This window comes from Cydia fagiglandana, chromosome 26 (assembly GCF_963556715.1).
Source record: "Cydia fagiglandana chromosome 26, ilCydFagi1.1, whole genome shotgun sequence".
Lineage (NCBI taxonomy): Eukaryota > Metazoa > Arthropoda > Insecta > Lepidoptera > Tortricidae > Cydia > Cydia fagiglandana.
The window spans coordinates 9,134,205-9,149,875 of record NC_085957.1 but is presented as its reverse complement, the minus strand read 5'-3'; the positions used below and the strand labels follow the sequence as shown (position 1 = coordinate 9,149,875).

General features: G+C 38.5%; 1 protein-coding gene across 1 annotated transcript; it reads left to right on the top strand.

Moving 5' to 3' along the window:
- The first annotated feature begins 26 nt into the window (after window positions 1-26).
- Window positions 27-15,541, top strand: LOC134677400 (GDNF-inducible zinc finger protein 1-like). The gene is made up of 10 exons (XM_063535854.1): window positions 27-328; window positions 707-823; window positions 1,284-2,021; window positions 2,648-2,817; window positions 4,126-4,233; window positions 5,771-5,890; window positions 8,812-8,901; window positions 9,839-9,950; window positions 14,940-15,041; window positions 15,367-15,541. The coding sequence occupies exons 1-10, from the start codon at window positions 200-202 to the stop codon at window positions 15,532-15,534; spliced, it is 1,854 nt and encodes a 617-aa protein (XP_063391924.1). The 5' UTR covers window positions 27-199; the 3' UTR covers window positions 15,535-15,541.
- The last annotated feature ends 130 nt before the right edge of the window (window positions 15,542-15,671 follow it).

The window sequence follows — 15,671 nt, the reverse complement described above, 5'->3', positions numbered from 1 at the left end:
CGGATGTGTATGTATTGTTATAGTATAGGATTGTCTCATTCGTTTTGTGTAAAATTCCATTTCCAAGTTAATTATCAAAATACTAGACAAATACTAAATTACTAAGGATGCTGGTTTGACCACCATTGATAATTTACTTAAGCCATGTTGAAATGTGAAGATTTCACGTAATTCTTATTGGTAAAGTAGTGGAAGAAAAATGAACTGTATAAAAACGGAATCTGACGAATTAATATGCCGCGGCTGCCTCAGCACGGACCGCCGGCTCTGTCCTTTAGCGAACTATGACATGTTTCTAAGTTTATTGGTCGAAAAACAGAGGACGGAGGTAAGATATACAAAGTATTAAGCCCGTGAAAAACCTGTAATAAAAACTAACATTATTTGTATAGACTAGACTTCGAGTTAGCTACAAGGTATGAGGAGCCCATATTAGGGTCAGGGTTTTAATTTTTGGTCTAAATTTGTTTTTCCATTGACTCCCCTTTGGTATCATCACCCACTGGCAATTATAATAGATTTCAGGAAAAAGATTGTGCTATCACTCTCACACTGGTAGTCTCTTAGTTTAACTGGCTTCTACTTAAAAAAAAAACTTTGGCTCTTTATTCTAGTTCTCAAGTCTAGTGATGTATAAGATATAGAGTATGTGTGTGTGTGTGTGTGTGTGTGAGTGTGTAGTGTGTTTAATGTACTTCCTTTACAGGCATTGAGTAAGCCATACATACTTATATGTTGGGAATGTAATGCGACTTTGAGAAGATTCCAGTTGTTCCGAGGTCAGGTGCAGCGGGCCCACGTGGCTCTTGAAGAAACAACACTTGTAAGTTATTATTTAAGAAAATGTTGTTTAACAAAAATTCTACATTTTAATAAATATCTGTGCATTTTCACTTAAAAGTGTACCATTTACTTTTTTTCCTTAAACTTTTAACTTTTGGGTTATTTCTACCCAGAATCACGAGGACTATCAATTAAAAAAATATATATCCCCAGATAAATGTCAGTTTTGTGATGCATTTTCACTTTTGTATGGATCATCACAAAACTGACACCCAAAATTTGTGTGAAAACTGAGGACACTTTTTTATTTTGTCTCATTCAATAGTAGGTACTCGTGAATCTCATGATTCTGAGTCTAAACAACCCAAAAGTTGATGATTTTTCGAAAAAAGTAAATGGTACCCCGCAGAAATACCTCTGAAATACCCCGCAGTTGCTACTGAAAAGTCAGTTTACATATATAGCTTGAGTTATTATTTTATCTCTTATATAATTTTCAGCCAACAAAAAACACATTATCCTGTCTCAGCATTAGAACTAAAGATAAGTATGATGCTTGTTTCGAAGACAGTCAACTTCAAGACGAAAACTCTTATTTTATAAATCCCCGTGTAGACTCCATCAAACATGAATCACCGAGAAATGAAACAGACACAGACCATGATGACATCAAACTCGAAAAACCAATAAGTGTTTGTAATGAGGGATTAAAAGTACCTCCTAAAAAAAGAAAAATAAAAAATAAAACTATAGAAAAGAAGAAAAGAAAAGTAAAATCCGAAGAACCTTTGTTAAATTTGAAAGTTGAAAAAAGTAAAAAGAAAAGCAAAAAAGATAAAATTAAACAAGTGGAAATCGAAGTTTGTAATGTGAAAAAAAATCAAGACAAAGTAGAAGTGAAAGTGGAAAGAGTTAGTGATGCAGAAGAGAATTGCACGCAAGATGCTTTAGATGACGAACCGCGTATAACAGATGATGATGATGACTCAGACTATGGCAAAGAAGCGAAAAAACGATACAAGAAGGGACCCTCAACATTCAAGAAAACAATGATGGAATATAGTGAAGATGTATCAAAGTATTTTACGGAGGTTGAGATGAGTGAAGATATGAGGAGTGTTATGGAGAAGGAAGATGAGATTGAGAGAAAGGGAAAGCCGTACCGATGTCAGTTTTGTGGATTCGCTTATAAACAGATGAAATCTTTGAGGGCTCATGTCAAACATAGACATAGAAAGGTAAGAACATTAATAGTCTGTATCTTTAGATATTTAAATGAAAGTAAACAAAATCTATCCTCAAATGGCTCCTTAAGCCAGTTAAGGGTAGATGAAAACATTACATGATCAAATAATGTAGATTAAAGTCAAGTCGTTCAGTGACAGATCCAAGCGGTTTTGTATTTGGTTGGTTAACCAATAAATGTTATAACTACCTGAAAATGTTCTAATTGCTTGTTTCCTTTTATTTAAATAAATACCTAAAGAATTAAAGATACAGACTATAAGCCCGCACCTGTAAGCCCGCAAGAGTTGAACACCAATAAAATAAAATAAATAAAAATATAGTAATACAACTAATACAGTATGTGTCTGACCATGGGGCTTTAATTCCAGGGCTCGATTTTACTCGCTAAACGGAGTTACTTTTACTATGGGACCAACCCTAAAATCGGGGAATTTTTTTTGGCTTTTCCATAGAAAACGTCGACATCTGATTTGCCAAAATGTATGAAAAAGTAAAAAATTTTTTCGGGATTTCCGGGTTGGTGCCATAATAAAAGTAGCTCAGTTTAGCGAGCAGAATCGAGCCCTGAATTTAAAGCCCCATGGTCAGTAACACCCTATATAACCTAACATTTCAGGCAAAGCACAAAGACCAAAAGGAAGCAGACCCGACACACACTCGCTACCTCTACCGCTGCTGCTACTGCGCCAGACTGGTGCGGAAGGAGCACACGCAGGCGCATCTGCGGCAGTACCACCGGCGCCGGTACCAGTGTCTGGGCTGCAGCTGGTCGGGGGCTTGCTTTTGGTGAGTCTGTCATAAACTACTTAACCCTTAAGGTAGACTTCCGAGCAAAGCGGCTCCGGCGACACTAACGCAGCGACACTGACGCGGCGACAGAGCGATAGTATTATGCAGTATGGAAATGTATGAACTTACTTCCCAGCGCAGCGTCACTATCGCAGCGACAGTGGCGCCGCGTCAGTGTCGCTCGGCGATAGCGGCCGTGCTACGTCTGCGCAAGCACTGTCGCACAGTCGCTGCGATCGCACTTGGTTTTGAGCTTATGTCAATATTCAGAATATCTAAAAAAAATATATTAAACCGACAAAAGCTCCTGAATTCGTCATTGATCTCGTTTAAATGCTTTTTTTTTTCAAGATGCTATAAGTGCCTTCGCCCTATTCTACTTTTGAAAACTGAATTGGGTAGGCTTCGCTCCACAGTAAAAGTAACGTAGCAAAAGATCGTCATCCTCCTCTTCTTCTAATAATGTTTTCATAATTAATCGGTTCATCACGTCTGCACCGTATGGAATAACAACTGCGACTGTCGCCGGAGTCGCGCCGCTCGGAAGCGAATCTGCGTCAGTTAACGCTGCGACACTGGCGCAGCGACTCTGACGCTGCGGCCGTTGCGTCAGAGCCGCTTTGCTCGGAAGTCCAGCTTTAAATGCATGATTTATTTTTTTTGCCCGAAATTAATATACGTATCACATAATTGTTTGCCGATTCTAGGAAAAATAGTAAAAAAAAATATAACTTTCGATTTTCACTATGATTGATTAAATATTATCAATTTATGGATTTTTCCAAGCTTTCCGACTTTTCGTCTTAAAACGAATGTAATTTTTATAAATTAAAAATATTGCGTAAATTTAACCCTTAAATCATCACCCTACGACTTGAGGTTTGGTGTAAAGGTGCGTTTATTTAATACAGGGTTACTTTTTTACCGGTACAATAAATTTTACCACATCATTGGTATCGATAAAAGATCACATTGCACAAATAAAAAAATATTTTTTTTTATTTCGCATCAATTAATTTATCCTTCACCAATTTAGTAACTTCTGGTTGCACTAATTACAAGGTGTCAACGGTATGAAATCACGCGCGATGACGTAAACAAACAGTTGCCAGTTCGTGCGTTTGCTAATTGATGCGTAAGGCAACCACATTTTCTAGTACTTTAGCGGATAAGTTCGGGCATTGGTATTTTTGTTTTTTTGTTCCCAAATAGTAGTAACAAAGAATGCTGGTATTTTTTATTTTTGACAACAATTACGTATGTTGATTTATTGTACTGGTAAAAAAGTAACCCTGTATATTCCAGGAGCAAAAAAGATCATACGTACCACTGGCAGAAGGTGCACGCGACGCTAGTATGCGACATCTGCCGGAAGACCAGGCGCAACACGCGCGACATGGAGCGCCACATGCGGTTAGTAAATATCAAATATTTAATGTTAAATAAATAAATAAAAATCCTTGTGAAAATGTAGACCACAGTCCACACTCAGGATGCTGGTAATGAGCTAGCAATACCAAACACGGTGATTTACAGCAGGGATGTTGCGGATGCAGATTTTTTGACATCCGGGGATGCGGATGCGGATAATTAAACGCCCACATCCGCGGATGCGGATGTCAAGATTAGGTTCTTAAAAAACGTCAAATATTAAATTTTTAGTATTTTTTTATTAAAAAAGCAACGAAACGTTTAGTATTTGTGCCAGAATATAGGTGCGTTATATTTAATAAACAGTAACTTGGCAGACTGTTCTAGATCTAGACGATTTCGTTATAGGTAACAGGGATGTTGCGGATGCAGATTATTTGACATCCGCGGATGCGGATGCGGATATTTAATGCATCACATCCGCGGATGCGATATGGTACTTAAAAAACGTCAAATATTACATTTTTAGAATTTTTTTTTTAAAAATCGAAACATTTAGTAGATGAGGAAGAATATAGGTGCGTTTTATTTAATAAACAGTAACTTGGCCGACTTTTCGGGATTTAGACGAATTCGTTATATATAATGACGAAATCTCCTAGCTAGCACTTACGCCGCCGGCGCCGCCGCTAATACGTTCCTGTTACCAACTTAGTCGACATCCGCATCATACGGATGCTCCGCATAAATTTTATGCGGATGCGGTTGCAGATGCGGATGTTGAAAATAATGCGGATGTTCCGCGTAGGTATGCGGATGCGAATATCCGCAACATCCCTGATAGGTAATGACGAAATTACCTAGCACTTACGCCGCCGCTAAGACGTTCCTGTACCACTTGTTCGACATCCGCATCCGCATACGCTCCGCATCGATTTTATGCGGGTGCGGATGCAGATGCGGAAGTTCCGCAGTTGCGGATATTCGCAACATCCCTGGTTCGCAGTGGTGGAGCGTCCATAGTCCTCGATTCCCACCTTCTTCCTCGCGTTGTGCCGGCATTTTGCCACGGCTCATGGGAGCCTGGGGTCCTCTCAGTGGCGGATTTGCAATGTTGGCTGCCCTGGGCCTCGGACCCTATAGTAACTTCTACCGTCGGCCCTTTCTCAGGATCCATCATATAGACTGCCGCAAGTTTTGTTTTTTTGTAATGGTTTTTTATGCCCTGGATGCCAGCCCTCATAGAAAAACCGGACTCGCCCACCGAGGGTTCCGTACTTTTTAGTATTTGTTGTTATAGCGGCAACACAAATACATCATCTGTGAAAATTTCAACTGTCTAGCTATCACGGTTCGTGAGATACAGCCTGGTGACAGACGGACGGACAGCGGAGTCTTAGTAATAGGGTCCCGTTTTACCTTTTGGGTATGAAACCCTAAAAAGGGGCAGGCTATGATGGCGCCATCTATGCAAACCTTTAACAGTTGCCAACCCCATTATAGGATTTAACGTTTTCTAGGAGCTCCTTTGACCTTGAAATGATTTATAAGATTCCAATACATTTCCTCCTGATTCCAGAGACAATCATCTCCCAATAAAGTGTCAGCAGTGTCAGCGCATGTACTCCAAGTATAAATATTACCGTCAGCACCAGAAGATGGCGCACCCGGTGTTGGCGCTCGAACCGCCAGAATCCAGGTATCACATTTTTTTAAAGAGAGGAATGCTTTACGCATACCACCTGGCGCGGGGACGGGCCGGGATGGTTATGTGGGACTCCCTGTTGTGGGCTAATGAGAACCCAGGTTTACCCACTAAAACCCCTCTGTTGCCACCTCGCTGCTATACGGCGAGGTCCCAGGAACGCCGAAGTACTCTTCCGCAACCTCGCCAGCAGGTATCACATCCTACCACAGTCTCCAGTCATACAAATGAAAAATCCAGAATTTGTCACTGTAATTTGAACCTTTAGTGCAGTGAATAGAGTTTAATTTTTTTTTGTTTGAAAATTGGGCCTAGCCGTAGAAACGTCCAGAATTTGTCACTGAAATTTGAACCTTTAGTACAGTGAATAGAGTTGATTTTGTGTTTGTTAGAAAATTGTACAAAACAAAAGGGACTCTGTTCCAATTGAATATGATTTAAATTTCATCGTACTGAATAAGTTGAGTACTATAGGCAGGGCCTTGGGCGTTAGGAGGATAGAATAAATAATAGTACTACCGTACAGATAGGACACTTCTTACAAAACCGAGGTTTACAACGGTTCAAGGTCGAACCATGCTGTGCGTTACTAATGTATGGCCCTATATATGACCCTTTCGGCTATTTAGCGTTGTCAAAATTCAAGTCATTATCTTAGCTGTGGTCGTGCGCGCAAAGGGACGTCAAGTCGTGCCAATCCTAATATTTGCTCGGAGCAATGCTGAGCCGAACGGAGCCGAGTTTGCCCGAAGTCAGGAGTGTCTCCTCACTGCTCAAAACAAAACAGTTTATCGTAAGCGGCTGATTTTGAATAGAGAGAATGTGTGTAGATAAAATAGAATACTTATAATTATCTTATCTGTGGTCGAGGCCGGCAAGTTGTGTCAACCCTAATCGTTGCCCGGAGCAATGCTGAGCCGAGAATGCCCGGAAGGAAGAGTTTCGCACCCCCCGGTGCGGGACCATAGTATCACATTGTGATACTAAAGGTTTTGCACAGGGCACAGTCACGCCGGTTCGAGCACTGGGTTCGATATATTTAACACTTATTTCATGATTTGTTGACTGCAATTATTTGATTATTCTTAACCTCCTAAGGCCCAAGGTCCTACCTATAGTACTTATTCAGTTCGATGAAATTTAAATCATATTCAATTGGAACAGAGTCGCAGTTTGATTATATCGTTCAATTTTCAAACAAAACCAAAATCAACTTTATTCCCTGCAATAAAGATTCAGATTTCAGTGGCAAATTCTGGATTTTTAATTTGTATGGCTGGGCCTTAGGAGGTTAATTTTATTGAACGTCCTCGTCGTCAATTGTGATATTTGAGGAAAGATACTCAGATTAATTAACTTAGCACTTTATTATATTAGTTTTTAGATTCAGTCGGCCATTAATTTCTACGTTCTAGCGAACGAAGAGCGAGACAACGCGGCGCGATAGAGACCGCATATTAGTTTGCGTTCATTATGGATGCGTTCTCACAACATCCTACTGACTGCGCCAATATAATCTTCATTAGGGCTCGATTTTATATACGCATAACCACGGTTTTTGGGGTTTGGTACCCAAAGGGATAAAACGGGAACCTACGAGTGTTACTAAGACTACTGTCCGTCTGTCTGTCACCAGGCCGCATATTAGTTTGCGTTCATTATGGATGCGTTCTCACAACATCCTACTGACTGCGCCAATATAGTCTTCATTAGGGCTCGATTTTATAAACGCGTGACCACGGTTATTGGGGTTTGGTACCCAAAGGGATAAAACGGGAACCTACGAGTATTACTAAGACTACTGTCCGTCTGTCTGTCACCAGGCCGCATATTAGTTTGCGTTCATTATGGATGCGTTCTCACAACATCCTACTGACTGCGCCAATATAGTCTTCATTAGGGCTCGATTTTATAACCGCGTGACCACGGTTATTGGGGTTTGGTACCCAAAGGGATAACACGGGAACCTACGAGTATTACTAAGACTACTGTCCGTCTGTCTGTCACCAGGCCGCATATTAGTTTGCGTTCATTATGGATGCGTTCTCACAACATCCTACTGACTGCGCCAATATAGTCTTCATTAGGGCTCGATTTTATAACCGCGTGACCACGGTTATTGGGGTTTGGTACCCAAAGGGATAACACGGGAACCTATGAGTATTACTAAGACTCTACTGTCCGTCTGTATTCACTGTAGTCCGTCTGTGTCACTAGGCTGTATCTCATGTACCACGATAGCTAGACAGTTGAAATTTTCACAGATGATGTATTTCTATTGCCGCTGTAACAACAAATACTAAAAATTACGGAACCCGCTGCGGGCGAGTCCGACTCGCACTTGTTCATAATAAGTATCAAGTACAGTTAACTGTAAAAATATGGATGTAGCCAACTTATTCAAAAATATGTCCCATAGTTCTTAAGTCGCTGACATAAGAGCTATGGCACATATTTTTGAGATGATTTGTGCACCCATATTTTTACACTTGACTGTACCAAAAACATGACTTCATATAAGATGATTAAAGTCTAAGAAACAAACGTGTCTCGGAAATCAAGAAAAAGTCATTCTCGGATAGATGGCGCACACACCTTTAGCCTATTCTCGGCTAGATGGCGTGACGATACCGTTTCATATTTAACAATTTTAACACATAGATATCAGTGAATGAACATGGGTCAAAATGATATAAAAATAATAAAATCATTTATCCATATATATTCATTTTTTTGATAATTGTATATGTGTTTATTTTTAGTTATAGTCGTGTGACGATAGATGGCAGTAAATTTACAGTGACTACAACATTTACTATAAGAGGACCCCTCTATACTATCTATTCTTTTTGACTGTACCAACCCCAAGCAAGAAAGGTTCCGGAATAGACTCAAAACTAACGTAAACGTTGCAGGTACTGTGTGGAGTGCGACATGCAGTGTCCTTCCATCATGGCTTACAAGATGCACGTCATGAACCAGCATCGCAACACGCCCAAGAAAAGGTACCATAGCTTATAAGGCTACCTATAATTAGTCATAGTACTAATCACTTTATTGTACACAACACAGGTTAACTTGTATAGTTAACAGCGCCATCTATCTCACCTCTTACGTACTTTATCGAGCCTAGAATCCATAGAAGTAGCATCCTATAGAAGTGGTATACGCGTGCCTCCGTGAGGGACAAAACATACGCAATGCGACACTATGATTGGTCGAATTTATTTGTTGCCCACCATAATCCATACTAAATTTAAGGTGGGAACCAAAAAATATGTGAGACTGTGACAAGGACAAACAATAATAGCGCTTTCACTGCTACTCCTACTGAAAGATACATAAGACTATCCCGTTCTGTCAGTTATCCCCACCACTCATGCCCAATCCAGTATGGCTTAACACGTTTACCGTCCGTGCATTATATGACATGCACCGTCAAACTAGCTCTGTCACGTCCAAGTGACGTCAGAAATGGGAATGCTCTATACATTTGTGCATTACCTGTAATGCACGGACGTATCGATCCATGTGAGTAGTGAAGGCGAGGGACAGTTAAAGTGTTAATGATCTACATAAACGTACATACTTAGTTCACTAAAAAGTCTGCAGCGATTTTGATAGCCCACGCAGTGCAAGTGTCATTTTAAACGTCAAACTTCTATGAAATTAATTATGACGTATACATAACACTTACTTACACTGCGTGGGCTATCAAATCCGCTGCAGAATTTTATTGGTGCGACTATAGTCATATTCCATATTGTCTTTGACCTTACATACCTAGCAACACTTACCACATGTTTGCAATAATAATAATGGCAGGATCGCCATGTGAGGTGGGGTTTAAGACAAACAACTGCTTCCTATGATATTGGTATAATGCCCGTCAAATGATACATGTGCAGCCTTATAATACTCGAACACTGTATATGTGTGTAGATGGCCGTGCCCGGCGTGCGACAAGACCCTGAACAACAAGGACACCATGAAGAAACACTACGCCCTCTTCCACAGTGACAAGACCAGCTTCCAGTGCCCGCACTGCGGCAAGGTCAGTCCAAACAATAGTAATAGAGTAAACAAAGAATACGCGTAAAATATTACCAAAGAGAATAGAGTGTATAGTTTGTAGCTTTGTAACAGAGCCCGGCGCACGGTGGGCTGAAAATCGGCCTCCATAGAAATAGAAACCGAAGTCTTAAATTTGAACTTTTTTTTATTGGAATAGCTTTTGTTAGGTTTTATTATGTCCCAAAATTAATCTTAGCTAATTTGGTTGGAAAAATAATTAATTATAATTTTTTTTCAAAATCTTTGTATGGCGCGTATCAGAAAAATCGAGTTTTCTCCGAAAATAAAAAGTTAACCGTAATATCCTGACAGATGATTTTAAAACCAATTATTCTTGATTTTTCCACATAATTAGAATTTTCCTACGGGGTGCACTTTTTTTTAAAAAAATCGATATATATTTTTTATTTTTTTTTATTTTATTTTTTATTATAATACGGTTATACTCGTTATTTTGACTACAAAAAATGAATTTGAGTTTGATCGAACCAGTAACTTACGCGTAGTGAATTTTTGTTCTAAGCAAATGTATGGAGCGTACGAGTAAAACGGATTTTTTTTCAAAAATTAAAGGTATACCGTAATATCCTTGCAGATGATTTAAGTACCAATTATTAATGATATTTTGACATAACGCGAACTTTTCTACCGTATGCACTTATTTAACAAAAAAAAAACTTATTTTTTCATGCTGAAATAGCTTTTTCTCATTGTTTTAATCAAATAAATAATAAACATACAAGAGTTACAAGTAGAAAATTGAAAATAAAACCATTATATCCTTTACATTATTACCCTTGTATCCTCTTTATTACATTATCTTTGTACTTAATGAAACAATATTTAGCAAATTTGACATATCGTTGCTTATCGTGAACAGTGCTACAACTAAAAATGAAATGCTATTGCATTTAATATTCTATCTTTTACTGGTAAGATTTAAAGTCGAATGGCATTTCATTTTGTTTTGTGTCACTATTCATGATAAGCGTCGATATTGACAACTGATGAGTCTAAAATTAATGATCGTTAATAAGGTCCGGTTACAATCATTAGTAGATACTACATCATCTTCATCATCATCATCATTTACTTAATTAAATAAATATCAGTAACATTATCAATAATTGGTTTACATAAAAACAGAAATAAGTATATGTAATGCTATCCTAATTAAAAGAATTCTAATGCTAATATTGGAATCCTGAAAGTTTAGTTTTCCTGGTCGCTTACTTCCGAATCCGTGTCCATTTCAGAATCAGGGTACACATTTGAGGTATCTGTCATTTCTTCTTCTTGAGGTTCCAGACAAATGAATAATTCTAAAGTTTCAGGGAAGAAAGCCTGTTTCTTTTTTCCACTTATTGTTGGCCTCATTGAAGAAAGGACAGGATCGGAAGACAAAAGTAACATATTAAAAACATCCCTGTTCGAATCTTGTCTCGTTTTTTTTTGTGAGTGATGCTCTCTGAACATTCTGAAGTCTTTGTTGCGTGCCTCGGATGCTTCTTCAGAGAGATGACCAATCGGTACAATATCATTTTGTGCAATGATATCTGTGCCATGGATCAGCAATTTATGCACTTTTGGGGGCATCTTATACCAACTGTAAAATTTAATATAGTCGTCCGCTGTATCTTTACAATAGGCTTTAAACTTTTCAGTGTCAATTACTTCACCTGATGTGACAGCTTGCAGAATTACAGCAAATCTCCGAATCAGTTGTTTGTCCAGTCCAGTCATATTAGCTGTTTTTTCGGGATCTTCGAAAAATTTTCGTGCTGTGTTTCCATCATTCGTTGTTCCAGAACCTTGTTTTACTACATCGACTAAAAGATTTAGTTCGTCTTTGAAGCGATCTTGAATAATCTTCTTCCGTAGTTCCATCTTCTGTTTAAGGCCCCTCTTTTCAGTTGCATAAAATTCTTTAAAGTCCAATCGATATGCTATATGAAGAAGGCATTCCATGGTATTGATCCGGGCATGTAAAGATGATAGTCCAAATTTATATAAGGTAGTATCAGGCACTGTTTTTTTCGAAACTTTGTCTAAAGCTTGAACACGCCAAAACGTGGGCACACATTTTTGCTTATAAATTTTGTAAAGGGTGGTTAAATTTTATTTCTTTACTTAAATTAAAATCGCTATAGTATGAGGAACATATGATACCACAATAGTTGTCAATTGTATGATTCGTTTTCATGATAACGAGCTTTAAACAATAACGGAGCGAAATCACTTTGCACCAATAGCATTGGAAAAGTCGATTAGGCTAAGGAAACTTGTGAAAATGTTAATATATCGAGGATCGATTAGTTTTTGTGTTTTTGAAATGTTGCGGAGACGTCAATGAATGGAAAGACAACCAGTGGTCCATTTTATAAAGCTACAACTTACAATTTACAAGCCGAAGTCTCTTTCTAACCCTATGTGTTAGAACGAGACTTCCGCTTGTAAATTGTAACTTGTAGCTTTATAAAATAGGCCACAGAAAGCAGAAAAACACGAGATACAAATGAGAAAAAAAAAGAAACTAGGAACATACAGCGTTCTTACATAAAGACCGAAACCTAATTTTTCTTATGTTACAAAAAACGGACAAATATCTCAAATTTATGTACAAAAAGAGAAGTCAAGTTAGATTAAGAGCTAGCAAGAGCTTATCTGCTCCCAAAATAGTGGTGCTAAATGAAATTTGTATGCAAAATGTAGGATATTAAAACGTTTGATCATTTTTAACGTATTTGAGCGTGTTAGGTGTTAGACGATGGTTCTATAGAAATACATACTTCAAGCAATACACAAAATAAAAAGTTTGACTTCTATGAGTTGCTAATACATTCCCGAAGATTGCAAGATAAAAATAATGCTAAGTATCCCCATTATTTATGGTTGAGCCAGCTACTTGTGATTGCATCAAGCGATGCCGTTAATTGATTCGCATAAGGGACATTGACTATAGAAATATATGCAAGAAACATTTGCGAAAATGACCTAAACCTATTTTAAAGAAGCCACAGCTCACAGTTACTATTTTGGTAGCATTCATCGTGTTATCATTACACTATAACAGTGACGAAAGGGTATTAACATGATGGACATGCTGACAATGCCAAAAGGGTACTTTTGGGGGGATGGTAATAAATGAAGGCGGATGGCAATGGACTGGGCCCATATCAATGAATATTTGAAAAAGACACCTGTTAAAGTTATATTATCAACTTATCCGCAAATAACTCTGGCTTGGACTACTTAAACATACAGTAATCATGTCGTGCAAAGTGCCTGTGTCCTGGTCATCACGAAGTCTGTGACATGTCAAATCCTGAGGCTGAAATGATAGTCTAGTATATTAGCATGATAAACTATAATATTTTCAATTATATTCAATATATATTTCGCTCCATTAGACCTTTATTTTCTATTTATTTGTAATTTTATGTGCCCACGTTTTGGCGTGTTCAAGCTTTATATTGTTCATTTCATTAGGCTTAGCTAAACATAAAACGCATGTTGCACTTGACCTAGCCTGTGAAAGATATGTGCAGATTTAGCCATCTACCATCGTCATCTTCAGCTTATGTGTCACTTTGTTGTTCCTATGTTCTGTGGGCACTTGGTCTTTGATTTCATCGTCCATTTTTTTCTTTTGAGCTAGAACAAAGTTTTTGTTCTCTTTAGTAAATGTAAATTGCTTTGGACGACAATATGAAGCAGAACATGGTTTTGGATTTGTCCAAATTGTTTTGTCGCCAGAGATAAGCTTTAGTGGCACTAAAGTCGTCATAAAAATGCTTGAGTCATCTATCTATTTCAGCATGAAAAAATAAGTTTTTTATTTTTTATTAAATAAGTGCACACGGTAGAAAAGTTCGCGTTATGTCAAAATATCATAAATAATTGATACTTAAATCATCTGCAAGGATATTACGGTATACCTTTAATTTTTGAAAAAAAAAATCCCTTTTACTCGTACGCTCCATACATTTGCTTAGAACAAAAATTCACTACGCGTAAGTTACTGGTTCGATCAAACTCAAATTAATTTTTTGTAGTCAAAATAACGAGTATAACCGTATTATAATAAAAAATAAAATAAAAAAAAATAAAAAATATATATCGATTTTTTTTTTAAAAAGTGCACCCCGTCGGAAAATTCTAATTATGTGGAAAAATCAAGAATAATTGGTTTTAAAATCATCTGTCAGGATATTACGGTTAACTTTTTATTTTCGGAGAAAACTCGTTTTTTCTGATACGCGCCATACAAAGATTTTGAAAAAAAATTATAATTAATTATTTTTCCAACCAAATTAGCTAAGATTAATTTTGGGACATAATAAAACCTAACAAAAGCTATTCCAATAAAAAAAAGTTCAAATTTAAGACTTCGGTTTCTATTTCTATGGAGGCCGATTTTCAGCCCACCGTGGCGGCGGCTAATCCTATTGTCTATTGTTAAGTAAAACCGCACGTGCTACTTACCTGCAAAAAAGGGTCATACCTGAGCGCGGGCTAGTCCAACGCTCAAAAAACAGCGTAGGTGCGCTCTCCGATAACGCGCATTTGTTACGCAACTCGATGACACATTTAGACTGGTTTTGTAGTGTTCGACTCGCCGGCACTCGGTAACCGAAGTACGCAGGTTTTTATGCAGGTGGTTGTGGCACGTGGCACGAGCGGTTTTACTTAACAGTAGACAATAGGATTAGCTCGGGCTCTATTAGAAACCTACGAACTTATGTAGCCACTGTAAATTTACTTTACTGCCATCTTTCGACAGAACATAAAACTGTTAGAACGCCATTTGACTTTGATCCTTATGATATGTTTTAACTTGTTACATATTAATATTAATGCCATCTATTCGATACTAAGCTAAAGGTATGGTGCAATTTTTTCGAGCGCCACCTTCAGCATATTGTTTTTCGTTGGACTCAACATCAATTTTTCATTTTGTTTGTTCCAGTACTTGTCCTCTAAGTGCTCCCTCACGCACCACCTCAACTCGCACCTCAACATCAAGCTCCCCAAGGACAAGCTGTGCTCCATCTGCGGCCGCGGGTTCTCGGTAACCACATCAGTCACATCAACTTTACCTGAGGGCCATATTGTGCCTCTTGTCGGCGCCGAGGGGGGGGGGAGGGGTGTATCTGCTTGCTGCTGTTAGGGCTGAACACCTGGAGACGCACGTGTGATCCTATAAGGATTCCGTTTATTCCTTTTGTGGTACGGAACCCTAACCAGACTCACGAGTGGTCCTAGAAGGGTTCCGTTTATTCCTTTAGACTCTTTAGGTGCGGAACCCTTATAATAAAATTCAGTTAAAATATTGTGGCGCTACATTGTTTCCTATTCGGGGTCTCTAAAATAATGATTGTTGTGTTTTATTGCAGACTCGGCGCATGCTCCGGTTCCACACGTACACGCACACGGGCGAGCGGCCGTACGCGTGCGCGCACTGCCCCGCCGCCTTCACGCAGCCCAACCCGCTGCGGGTGCACCACAGGAGGCTGCACCCGCATCTGCCCTTCATCGCGCCGCCACAGAAACCTCGGCAATAAATTATTTAAACAATGTTTTTAGTTTTATTTGGTGATTTCTCTTTTATTGACCGACAAAATGCGCCGTCCACGTAACGAAATTTCAATATAAACCTTCATTGCTGCACAAATTTGGACTTATTGCATCCTTAATATCT

Coding starts and splice junctions, on each gene's coding strand:
- LOC134677400 (XM_063535854.1), top strand. CDS start 200: ATGAACTGTATAAAAACGGAATCTGACGAATTAATATGCCGCGGCTGC. Junction 329..706: donor TCGAAAAACAGAGGACGGAG/GTAAGATATACA, acceptor CTTCCTTTACAG/GCATTGAGTAAGCCATACAT. Junction 824..1,283: donor CTCTTGAAGAAACAACACTT/GTAAGTTATTAT, acceptor TATAATTTTCAG/CCAACAAAAAACACATTATC.